Source organism: Schistosoma mansoni, chromosome W (assembly GCF_000237925.1).
Source record: "Schistosoma mansoni strain Puerto Rico chromosome W, complete genome".
NCBI lineage: Eukaryota > Metazoa > Platyhelminthes > Trematoda > Strigeidida > Schistosomatidae > Schistosoma > Schistosoma mansoni.
In genome coordinates, this window is record NC_031502.1 from 17,325,274 (window position 1) to 17,339,551 (window position 14,278).

A 14,278-nucleotide genomic window follows, 5' to 3' on the forward strand; every position below is an offset into this window, starting at 1 on the left:
GACTATTTATTTTTCCACTTTAGGATTCATAATGTTGGGTTTTACCAATTATGATTTTCATTTATATGAACAGATCATTTGTTTCATTAAATTAGAGTTTCTAGTTTATATTAGGTAGGTAATAGTGATGTTTTACATTCAGAGTTACAATGCTATGAAAAATCTAAACATGTTAATAACTTATGATCTCATAAAACTTATATGAACTTGGCAAACATCACTACCACAGACTACAGCTAATCGGAAGATATTGAGAGGCAAATTCAATTTTATCTCGTGACTTTAGACTAAACGTTAACAAGAAAAATACTTCCCTTTTCATCTTGATGCAATTTTATTGGATTGTTGTTCACTAATTTTCAGTTATTCGAAAATTGTCAAAATACAGTATTGTTAAAATGTATGATAAGAATTTTTAAAATAGTCTATAGTAAGCGTCAAATTTCTTTATCAAAAATGAACCAATTTTAAAACAGTATTCATCAGGGACTTTAACCAGGTGACGATAAAAGTACATAAATGAAAAATAGTTTAAAAACTTTTTTAAAAACACTTGACACTTGATTAAACTTTTACAATGAACGAATTTCACAATTAAAGACAGTAAGTCTATTCAATTCCACTCATGTGATAAGAAAGGCATGGTCGACAAGTCATGCCACAGGTTCTCGCTCACATGTTACATGTTGTCGAGGATTTTGGATGTCGTTTATTATCGGCTATTAACAGCAATTTTTCCGTCACACGTCAATTTTCGTGATGCTTTTGCTTGTTACATAGCATTTATTCCAGTCTGTTAGTAGTTTGATGCATTTGTTGCTCACAACCTGACTTACTTACTTACGCCTGTTACCCTCAATGAAGCATAGGCCGCCGACCAGCATTCTCCAACCCACTCTGTCCTGGGCCTTCCTTTCTAGCTCTATCCAATTTTTGTTCATTCTTTTCATGCCTGTCTCCATTTCTCGGCATGATGCGTTCTCTGGTCTTCCTCTTCTCTTTTGGCCTTCAGGATTGCAAGTGAGGGCTTGCCTTGTGACGCAGTTGGGTGATTTCCTCAATGTTTGTCCTATCCGCTTCCAGCGCTTCTTCCTGATCCCTTCCTTCATTGAAATCTGGTTTGTTCTCTCTCACAGTAGAATGTTGCTGATAGTGTCTGGCCAACGATCCGAAGTATTTTGCGTAGAAAACTGTTGATAAACACCTGTATCTTCTGGATGATGGCTTTCGTAGTTCTCCACGTCTCCGTCCCATACAGTAGAACTGTCTTGATATTTGTATTGAAAATCCTGATCTTGGTGTTGGTTGACAGTTGTTTTGAGTTCCAGATATTCTTTAGTTGTAAATATGCTGCTCTTGCTTTGCTGATCCGCGCCCTCACATCTGCATCAGATCCACTGTGTTCATCGATGATGTTGCCCAGATATGTAAAGGTTTTCACATCCTCCAAAGCTTCTCCGTCGTGTGTGATTCGATTGATGGATGTTGTAATGTATAGGAGAGTCTTGCTTTCCCCTTTGTATATGTTGAGACCTACTGCTGCTGAGGCTGCTTTACTACATAGATACGTGTATTTTAACTCATACTAGACAAAACATCATCTAATTCAAAACTATATGTATTGAACATTTGTTGGAATAACTGTTAGAGGCATTCCATTTGTTCAAATTGTGCAACCTTTACTTCCCTTTTATCATTAAATATATATATTTTTACACGAGATATAACTGTTGTAGTAAATTAGGAATGTTAGTTGGTTTTTCCATATTTGGCCATCCTATTTCTATTACAAATTATTAGTCACTCAATGCATTTTAGCTGTATTCTATGTTTTGTTTGAAATATATATTCACTTAGTATTGTTTAGTTGAATCTTCCCATTGATGTTTAGGACTGCAATTGATCAGACTCTTATTGATGTATGTGCATACTGTGCGTATTGCCTCGATATAGCCTTAATTCACAAGCATTATAAGCAAAGATAGGAAGATTCAAACAAACAATACCAAGGGAATTTAAATTCCCCCCCCCCCCATTTGCACAAGCAAGTGACTATCAGGACTCAGTAGCTAAATGGATAACGCGATGGCGTTTGAAGCAAAAGGTACTGGGTTCGAGTCTCAGAGTGAACATCAACTCTGAGATGCAAGTGCATCCAGCTGACGAGTCCCAAATAGGACGAAACACGCGTCCTGGATTCCACTACTAACCATAAACCATCTTTGCTTAAAATGTTTGTTTGAAATATATCAGTTAAGATTGAGGAGTAAGAAAATTAACTTATTGGTTTTGAATAATCGTTATGGATACAAATATTATTTTGTATTATTGACAATTCACGAACTCACTAGTTTGTTACTGAATTATAACTATTGTCATATTGACTAAGATCTGTGAATCACCTTTGTTACAAGGCATGCAATTTTTGGTTATAATAAGTTGGTCATCAAAAAGACGTTATCTTACATCATATAAGATCTGGCTACAAATCTGAAGTTATATTAGCTGTGACTGTGATAGCTGAAAAAGAAAACTAAGATAAAACTAAATGAATTACAAAACCTTTCTTTTAATAAATATGAGGAAAAACGAATATCACTCACTTTACAATTGCTAGCACAAGTATTCATACAGAAGAGGCTCTCAGGTTTTCTCAATCAAAAAATCGAAAATTATATCCTATCTAAGCCAAATCTGCAGAGTACTGACTGATCAGCACTACAGACAAATAGAATATATCTTTAGATCTTCATGGTTTGTAAGTAACAAAATGATTTTGAGCTGCAGTAACAATTAAGTGATGAGCATATTTAATCCAAGTAAACTGTCATACGAAGGGACACGTAACCATAACATTTAGTAAATTACGGTTACACTTGGCTCTTGATTGAATGCACAGGTTATGAATCCCCACTAAAATGTTGAAAAATTTATTTTAGAGTTAACCAAATGGTGAGGATATGATAATTGTTACTCATTGTGACTTGAAATACGATAATCATACGTTTCGTAAACTGACTAAATTTAAAAGTGTTAACTATGAAGTTCAGATAGGACAACCTTATATCTCCATAATCTAAAAGGCTTTGGTTTGACACAGTTAAACTAAGAATTTAAATATCTCCTAGCACAAAAATGAAATGAAGACTACGTACATAATAATTTTCATTAGAAAGCTACAGTATGCAAGTACAGAACACAACACATGTGTAAACTGATTAGTCATATTTATCTGGTATGTCAAACGATTAATGGGAATTCCATTAAAAATCTAGACAAGTAATCTTTTCGCACTTTTCTGATCAGTTTAGTTTTCCGTTTTCTTCTTTCTCCTTTTTAGAGTTTGTTGAATGTTTCTAATCTATGCTTTGCTTCTTATATTCAGTAATCCTAGCGATTTAAGGGGAAACAGACCAACCGCAAATTGTAATTAACCAAATATTTTCTCATTTCGAAGTATGTAAAACACCTGTTTATCTGTTATTCTTAAACAGTGTAGGAAAATACTGTTTTACTATATTTCATATGAAGTATTCTCTTTTATTCATGGTTTCAAGGTTTGCCTACAAGCTTCTTCATATACTCAAGATATACATGGTGACCGAATTACTGATTTATTATGTTATTTGATCACATTTAAGATACAGAAACATTTATAATGTGAAAATCAAAATGGCCACTGAGTTAGTAATCATTTCTACCATCATTTTAAATATTAAGAAGAAATTGCCAAAAGATGGATACCAAGATCGTAAGTCTGCTACTTTTTTAGTATCCAAACGAATGACGAGAAATAGTAATGATTGATTAGGTAATTTCTTATACGAATAAACTTACGTTTACTATAATTAACAAGGAATTCAGTCAATACATAATAACAATCTGTAGGGATTAAAAAATAAATAAACTTGGTTCAAAATGGTACATTCCTTTACAAAATGGTAAATAGGTCATATTTTGTAAACAAATTGCACTAAATTACCAAAAGGAATGATTTTCCAAGCATGAATTATCGTCTAAAAATGGTTTGTCAAGAATGATCAACAGTTTTGATTTATGTTCTTTCTAAAACACTTTACTTTCAGAATATCTGTATATTCAATTTTCAGATAGTTTGAACACCTATTGCCTTATGTCTAGGAAGTTGATCCATTCTGTTTCATGATAACTCTTTATAAAATTGCTAACATTTCTCATTAGTTATATGTTGATGCTGTCAAGCCGTATGACACTTATAAAGTGGTCGCAAACTACTCAACTGAAAGTGCATTTCTCTGGAATGCTAAGTCACTTAATAGAATATTTATATTCCACCTTATGAATAACAGATCTCACTTATGATTGACAGAGAAAGAAAAACGTCATAACTAACTTTTATTTGTATAAATCTTTAGTGGAATAATGTTCATGTCAGATTCATGATCGATATCTTATATTATTGATCGATAACACCACATTCAAATTCAAAGATTTATTTTGTAGAAGGCGATTATGTGAAAAGTATCGATTATGTTGGAAACTTTTTCTCTCATTCAATTATAGAACGATAATTTGATGTCAATCTGTGAGGCTTTATTTAGAGTTACTGTTTCTCAGCAACATGATGAACGGCAGGAATTTACAGTGGATGTATATAAGAACCAGTATTTCTGACGTTTGTAGCTACATGAATACTGATTTAGATATTTGTAAGTAAATTTATTTACCCATTAGTGTAAAGATATTTAAGGAAAACTATTCATTAACCTAATCTAGAAAATAATTCTTAAATTAAAAGAAATAACCTCTTTTCATGATATCAGTCATTTGAAATAAATACAATCATAATTCAAAATACAAAGACACCAAGTTCCATATTTTACACACTTGACCTACAAATATACCTTTACATCTGTTTCCAACCTGAAAAAGAATGAACAACTGATCAGGAATAAAAATTAACATTCGCTTAATAGTGCTTGCAACAATAACGATAACAATAAACAAATCACAGCAATGATTCATTCAGTCTGATTTTGTAGTAAAATATTGTAGTCTGTTTACTTACTTAAAAAAAGAATACAGTTTTTCAGTGTAAGGCAAATCAACTGATTTTATATTAGGTTTCTTTATTTGAGTTTTTGTTTTAAGGTTAAAGTGATCACAGGCAATAAAGCTTGAAGATTATAGTAATGATGATGACAATGATGGATTGCATTCTCTGTATTCAAAAGAATGTTTGTTATGCGGGAAGTGTAAATACGTTTGTCTACCATTTAATAACGAAGTTGGTTGCAACAAAAATGATTAAAGTACAAAAATGGAAACAAATTCATATGTACAACTTATTGTTACTTGTGAGGGCTTGAATTATTCTATTCTTAATATATTGTGTCCTGGAACGTTTGCTTTGATACTGCCTGCATTTACAACTTGATTAGACTTTAAATGATGACTTGTAGTAGGATTCAGTTTGTTAAATGAATTCTGTTCATAGTTAATTAAGGTGACGGTTGCAAAATATAATTGAAATTGAATTATAACGTTTAAAATGACATAAGAGTATGAAAAGTGAAGTGAATATTTGAGTGATGAAAAGTATATCACGGTGATAAGTGGTTGTCAATTTTATTGTTCTGAATGTGCTTTTAACCCCGGCCTAATACTCTTTGTCTTAAGTAAAGCATGAGCGACCGTGTAAACAACGTTTAAAAGTATTTCTTACTTATTGATATTTTAATTAATCTTCATGGATGTGAAATTTTCTGATGTATTATGTGATGTTTGTACATAAGTTTGTTTTTAGAAATAACTAGTACTGTCGTTTTAAGACTGTAAGCAGCTAAAGAAAATCCGCAAAATAAATTGATCTTATCCTGCTACGTTCGTTCTTCTTGCTCTATTAAAATTTACCAAGTGAAAAATTGTAACAAATGATATTCTTGACATGGTGAACATAATTTAGTGAGTACTAACTGTTAAGCGTTGTTTAGTGGTCTTTGTTCCTTTTCAGCGATTACAGTTCATAAGATTAACCTTCACACTAATCAGGTTACCAGCAATATTCCATAAAAATTGGTCAATCGTTTGCAAATCGGTTTAAATAAGGTTTGATTTGATAGATAAACTACTAAAAATATAGGTTTGTTAAGTAATTAGATCAAATAACTTAATCAAAACTTAATTTATCCACTCAGGTGTATTGAAATGAAATTATAAACACACACATAAAGACACTCGAACAAAATAGGTGTTAATACATTTTTTTATTGATTTGGTTAAACAGTAATTTTTGGAGTATAATTTAATTTTCGGTTAAGAAACAGATAGACAAAGCTCTTCTAAAATTAAACATGAAACTCTTTAAAAAGGATCAAATAATGGGACAAGATGGAAAAACTTAGGTAGCATTTCTATGGAACAAAGCTTTGAATGTCATGGTTCTTGTTACCAGTAGAGAAAATTTTAGATAAATTTAGAATATTTATTTGATTTTCTTAGCACTTCTGAATATATAACAACTGCAAGTATCACACAACAGGATACAGAAAAACTCTAGTCAACAAGTAGTCATTTTACCCTTCACAAATAAATGAGATCAAATGTGTGTTTTCTTAAAATAAAATGCTGAGTTGTTGTCGCTATTGAAGATTGATTGATGTCTTGAATAAAGTTTGCACACTAATGAAGAGAACATAAAATAAACATATCATTTTCTTTACATCTGAAATTCGCCGAGTTAAAAAACTGATGTATATCAATGACAGCTATTAATTTAGATACTGTAATACATCATAATCTATATCATGAAACATGGCTCTTCATCGGATTACTTTATACACTGATTAATACTTTGTTCGTTCGTCAACTCTTTAACGAAAATTGTGATCAAAGTAAGATATTTACAGAAATGTGTTCTCTGTCCTTATATCATTGAAACAAGTTCTTGTAAGCTAATGGACATTGGCCTGAAGGTTTTACTACAACGCATGTATTATTTAAACTGAAATCGTCATTGATAGTGTACACGATACTGTTTGGTTAGAAGAAAGTTAACTATTTAATTAATATAAAGATATATGAAGTTTAAAATTGATTCTTTATTCCATCGTTCTCAGCTTTGATTTCTAACTAATGATGAAAAGAGTTAAAGCGTCAACGTATGGTGATGTAACATCATTTCACGTTTATAGTGAACACAACAATGTACCGTAAATATAATCATTAGATAAAAAATACAAACTGTATTCTACAACTTTTCAAAAATCCGTTGTTCCACATGGAAATTCTTCAACTATTTTGTTGTAGACTTCACATTGTCTGAAACGAATAGATGATACATTAAAAATGAAAGTTTGAACAACATGGCTTAAAAAAAATCTTAAAGTAGTACATTGAATAACTCACCAATCAGAACTTCACTGTAGTGAAAGTTGTAAAATGACAAAATAAATAATCATGGTAATTAAATTAAACGGATTCTCATGACCTCATTTTTTATGATTTATGCCTTAATGAAACCCTTAATATCTAAATACCTAAATATTAAATAGTGGATTTGATTTATCTCTACCTAACTATCTTCGAATTTCGATATTTTGATATCTGACTTTATTATTCTCTTATATCCTCATGCTTCTATATGTGATTATCTTTATTAACAGAAGGGATTTGGTCTAGATCGTTGAATACTTGAGAATACACAAATGAAAATCTCAAGAAATAAACGAGAAAAATCATATTATTACAAGATGATTTTGGTCAATGTGTGGGAGACAATCAATCAACATTGTTAAAGACTATAAGAAAAAGTAGGAGGTAAACGACGAATGACTCTGCATGGTTTGGTTCTATCTATTACATGACCGCTACTGATCCAATGTGATAAAACGAAGCTGATATTGTTTTCATCGTACCCTATCTCAATAATGAAAAGAGGTGCTTACTATCTGGTTTGCTAAATTGCCTGTCTGTTCACCCGATAAAGCTATATCACAGAAACAACTGAATTATTAGATAGTCGTAGATGTAGCGAAACCAGATAACTAATCCTTTAGGTGAGACGAAACCATCAGTCGACCAGGAAACAACAGATTGATTAAATGGATAAAAGGCCCTCTTCGACTCCTTAGTTATTAATACAGTATTACTTACACCTGTTACACCTCATGGATGAGCATAGGCTGCCAACCAGCATTTACCAACCAACTCTGTCCTGGGCAATCCTTTCCAATTGTTTCCAGTTGCTGACCATCCTTTTCATGTCTGCTTCCAATTATCGGCTCATTGTGTCCTTTGGTCTTCCGCTTTTTCGTTTACCTTCAGGATTCCAAGTTAGCACTTGCCTCATGATTCCGTTTGAGGGTTTCCTCGGATGTATATCCTATCTGCTTCCAACGTCTTACCCTAATTTCCTCCTCAGCTGGAAGCGAATTTGTTCTCTGCACAGTAGTTTGCCGTTGCCGGTGGTATTCGGTGAATAGACATTGAGTACCTTGCGTGGACAGTTGTTTATAAATACTTGTAGCTTCTCGATGGTGGTTGTGGTAATTCTCCGAGTTTCAACTCCTTACAGTAGAACTGTCATGACGTTCGTATTGAAAATTCTCACTTTGATATTGGTCGACAGTTGGTTTGAGTCCCATATATATTCTTCAACTGAAGGAATGCTGTCCTTGCTGTACGCCTTTAAGTTTGCATCAGCTTGTTCTTGTTCTTCCTTTCTTGAATATTGTCTAGGGTTTCGATGGAGATCCATTCCTTATGATGATGCTTGTTGTGACCCAGAACCTCCTGACACGTTGAAGTTAGTGCTCTTTTAGTCCCTTTCCAGTTGTCCTCCATAGTTGCTTCCTCTTTTTCGAGTAGATCCTTCAAGGCTGGGAACCTGTTGTTGAGAGTTATCTTGAATTCGTTACGTTTGGCAGTACCTCGAAGGAAGGCTATATTGAACCTTTGTAATGCTGTTTGTCCGGTTTTCCATTGCTTCTTCAGCTTCACTTCCATCTTCGCCATCACCGGGTGATGATCTGAAGCTAAATCAGCTCCTCTCTTAGTTCTCGCGTCTTCAGTTGACCTTGTGAAGTTTTTACTGATACAGATATGATCTATCTGATTCTCCATGGTGTGATCTGGTGAGACCTAAGTAGCTTTGTGTACGTATTTGTGTGATAATATTGTTTCTAATATAACCAATTTGTTGAATGCACATAGAGTTGCGGATCTGCCACCATTCTCGTTTCTTTCTCCCAGTTCGTCCATATCCATTGATGAATGAACACTGAGATGAATAGATGATTTCATTCCGCAGTCTCAGGTAGTGTTAATAAAATATGACCAAGTTTTTGAAATAATGAATGTATTTACATCGTATAAAATCACAAATTTTCAACCGCAGTTCATGGAACGTTCAGTAACAGTTCTATTGAGGTTCGTTTGTAGCTTGAAAGATATCTCTCGTGTCATCATGATACATTCAATTTCAATAACTCAGAAGTTTGTTACACACCAAAATTTAGTCCGCTAAAAGTGCTTTTTAAAGCCCGAAACAATAAAATGCTAATTATATCAATTAATAGTATTCATTATTGTTACCGTGTGAACAGTGATATGTAAATAAATAGTAATATATCTTGTTCAGTGCAATTAATGATATATTGTTTTCAGTGTTTGAAAACGAAAGCTAAAGTACAACATTTTTTGAGGACGTTATATATTTAAAACCGCTCCTTTTATTACTGAAAGGACGCATAACCATATACTGACTTTAACTATTCAGTCATGTTCATTATGAAGGTATATACTTGTTGAATGTTAATGTTAAGATACAGAATAGATGTTTTCGGAGAACCCTTATTATTCATTCATGGTCATAAATATCTCTCAGCATCGTGGTAACTAATGTCTGTTTCCAGATAAAAAGGTGGAAGATGTTCATCCCTTTTATTGTTTCTAAAATGTTTAGTTCGAAGGTAAAGGTTAGTGTATATATTCAAAAGATAAGTAGAATGTTTTTGGTGTCGGATATTAAGTTATTTTCTATAAGATGATCACAAAAAATTCATATGCATCGAAATATTCCAATAAATTAAAATGAATCCCAAGTAAGAAAAAAATTGGATCTCGGATTTCCCTGCTAGTCACAATCTAAATTTACTAAACAATTGTAACTAGAAGCAACATCAAGACAATCTGCTTAGGATATACATATGACAGTCGAAACTGACCAAATGTGTTCCTCAATATCAACGACGTTAAGGCTCAGACACTTATATACATAAAATATCCTAATGAATAATATGTTAGTGATAAGCAACCGAAACCTGACTTATCCCTTTCTTGGGGTTCATAAACGTAAACATTTAAGTGACAAGCTAATACTAATTTTATGAACTTCATTCAACAAGGAAATATGTAGTCAGTAAATGAATAAAGATAAGATCTTCATGGGTTTCTTGATGGAATGCATTTTTTCACAAATATTCATTTATAATACAAGTATGTAAAACAACTACTGCATAGAGATCGCTATTTAACTTACTAAACGAACATGGGATTTCGTCTACAGAAATGTGCTCATTTTACTTAATAATATAAGTCAATGCTATTTAGAGACGCTTGTTCAAATAATCTTCAAGTTACAGGCTTTATCTAAAAAAAATTTCATCTAATAAAGATTATTTTGTTCTCAAAGACTTAGTGACTAATGACATATTATTTTATCAGTTTTTGAAAATATTTTTTAGTCCGACAAAACTTTTGTCTTATTTATTGATATAAATGGAATGTGACGTTACTTATTACAATGTTCATTATCAAGAAATTCAAAACTATCAGTTGTTATATATAGAAGCTTAAAATCAGAATAACCGAGCTTTGACTTTATGAATGATCTCTGATTAAATATTTTCTTTTATACATATTATTATTACTATTTGGCAAATAAGATGAATTTACTGAGAATAACTAAATGAAAACTACTCTGTATGTGAGCATGAGTTTGATCATTAGTAGGTTTCAACCAAACAACCATTGAAATGAACTATGAAACAACAAAAGAACTTAAGAAGGTAGGGAATCAAACCTTGCTATTTCATTTTATACGATGGACGCATTATCATTCAATCAATGGAATCAAACCTGTTAGTTTACATTTTTATCATCGGTCAATGGAAGATATGATATGACCATCATTCACTGACGGTTGTGCGGATTGCTCCTTACATTCAGGTTCCATAAATTTGTATCTCTAGTTTCAACAGTTAGCACATTGCATGGTCCAGATCAAAGTAGATTGATAATTATTTACTCATCATTACTCACTAAGATAGTGCACAAAAATAAGTATCCAAAAACCTTTTTTTAATTTACTTTTAAGATAGAAATTAACCTAAAATATTGTGTGACAACTTGAGTCCTAACAAATAACCTATTACCTGTTTGTGTAAATATTTCTTGATGCTTATTTATACTTTTAAATTAAAAAGTTTTATCCTTCAACTAAAACGTCATATTATTCATTGCTTGTCAATTCATAAGTTTAAACCTTAAAAAGTACCATGTGAGCAAACAATTGTTCTTAAACGTTTGTTGCAACAATTTCCTGATACTTGTTTAATTTTATGGTAACTTCATTACAAGATTAACTAAACTGATGAATAACATTTCGATGTGTTGTTTTCTATGACCATCCTTTGAGCAGACTGATATAAAGAGTATCTGTAGTCAACAGAACCAAGAAATTTCACACTAAATAATTGATTAGTGCCTTAAAACAAACGGAAGATAATCGACTTTGATAGACTAACTAAACTGTTGTCTAGTTTGACTCAGATCCTCTCTGCATTATAATGTTCACGCAGATGCTGACACTGTATTTAGACTATGGTTAAACTAAAACTTACTTTAATCATGTTCCATTACTCTGTCTGCAAAGCTTTTTACTAGCTATAGTACTTTTTCATACATGTATAAACAGATATACTAGTCAAGGATTCTAAACGATACATTATTTATGTGGGATAAAATGTATTAGATTCCTAATTTGTGTACTCTCAGCTTGCATTGATTTATAATGATTATTTAAAATTCATACTCTAAGTGGACTGCCGGGTTATATTACTCAGGTTATTAATATGCATTTTATTCCCTCCTTTATAGTTAACAAACAGGCGTGAGTACATGTCGTACTGAAATACGTATGCATTCAGCTGATAAGTCCCAAGTAAAATAAAATAAGGCTAATGATTTTTGTTATCAATTACTACTATGCAAAATATTTGATTTCACTGACAAATATAAATTATATCACAACGTGAAGCCTATTTTCAGTATCAAACAAAATGTATTTTCGATATTCTTAGCTTAACATTTTTTTAAAAATGTACAACACATCCTAATGAATAATATAAATGATAGTTCTGATAAAAGCCATCAATAAAGAAAACACCACATCGAAATGACATTATTACATTAGTTCAACATGTTCTCATGATCAAGATAATGATTACGTGTAACTGGTAAAGTTGAAAAACATTTCTGAAACAATCCTAGTCTAAACTCAATGTAAGCTTGTGGTTATACAACAACGAACTTGTATGATGCACAGAGAAAAAATATTATCAGGATATACAAACATTAATCAACAAATTTTGCAACAAACAATCCGAAAATACACTATATTTTATCATAATATGTATTTTTAACTTGCTTGGGAGGTGAATAATAAGAGAAAGAATACACAGTCTATAAGCGATCGCATACATATATTATAGTTAATCGGTCATTTATATATATATAATACTATACATAACTGACCTAATCATACAACATTTATTTTGGTTGTTTAGCTAACATAGTGAATTATAAGCAACTTTGGAATTAAGTAATGAATGAAACCTAATGTACAACTTGGAAATGTGACTAAATAACAAGATGTTATGATGTAATATGTTTATCGTTCAATGTTTAGCGGATCTTGGGATGAGATTTGAGTACACGAACTAGCTTAAATTTCATAAATTCATAATTTCATAAAACTAAAACTTATAATCACAAAAATAGACCTATCAGCTTCTCAATTGTAATCATCTATCGTTTGCTCTTTCTCATGTGCATTTTTCAGGTGATCATTATTAAGAATCCAGTTCAATGCTCAGGTACTAATTTTCGCACTCTATTTACACTATATATATATATATATATATATATATATATATATATATATATAAATTTGGCGAAAGTCCATGTTGAACACCTGATTGGTTGTAATGATCAAACAATCAGGTGGGGGACTAACAACGTATTCTTAAAATAAAATTACAAAATATCTTTGTAAAATATGAGAACCATACACTGAATGTTTCATTTGCAAATTTCCATCATTTGTTCTTCACATTCTGTATGATTCTTCCAGTTCACAATTCGCTTTTATCTTCCCTTCTGTTCTCTTCAACTCGATCTACTTAGCCTTCTGCTGCCAGCCATTCAACTTTTGATTAAAGTTACATACTACTTATGTTTGTTGACATAAGTAGCATACACATGAGTATCACTGAGAATTTCAGCCTACTGAATGCATATGTTTATATTTTGAAGAGCACCCTGTATGATAATGACACGAACGTAATTATATAAATAAATACTTTAGTATTTCATATGAAACGGTTTTAAATAAATAAATATCTGTATAAAATTATTTTAAAAATACTAATATGCGGCTATTGAAATATGTTTAACGTTAACAAAGCGCATGAAATTCTCAATACACGAAAATCAGAGCATCACTCTTAGCAATAGCATGTTAAATATATGCTTAGTCAAGATTGTCTTCACCTTATGATCGAGATTCACTTAATAGTAAAAATAAACTAGTGTGCCTTGCAAATAGTGAGAACTAATTAACAGTATAAATAATTTTATTTTTGTGGTTTGTATCGCTGACGGATTTTAACAAAACAACCATTAAAAACTAGGAAGTACTCGAAGGTTACATAATATTTTTGTACTTTTAATTAGGAACATAGTCATTAAATTAAACGACGTACTACCAACACTAATGCTTTGCGGTTGCATCGTCCTCTTTAATATTTGAAATCTAATTACAGTTTAATTAACGAAAGTACCCGTGGCGTCATGAAATTGGTGAACAAGTGTTTTGTGAATTATGTCTAAAAACTTCGTTCCTCATGGATTTACTCACCACAGGTCATTTGATACAAAGAGGTATCAAATTAATGAACTAAGCTTAAAATTATTTAGGATATTTGATGGACTGGAATAATGATCTAGTCAAACATAC

General features: G+C 31.6%; 1 protein-coding gene across 1 annotated transcript; it reads right to left on the reverse strand.

The window, feature by feature from the left end:
- Window positions 1-8,627: 8,627 nt before the first annotated feature.
- Window positions 8,628-9,626, reverse strand: Smp_180050 (hypothetical protein). The gene has a single exon (XM_018788807.1). The coding sequence runs from the start codon at window positions 9,100-9,102 to the stop codon at window positions 8,668-8,670; it is 435 nt and encodes a 144-aa protein (XP_018654313.1). The 5' UTR covers window positions 9,103-9,626; the 3' UTR covers window positions 8,628-8,667.
- Between the last annotated feature and the right edge of the window lie 4,652 nt (window positions 9,627-14,278).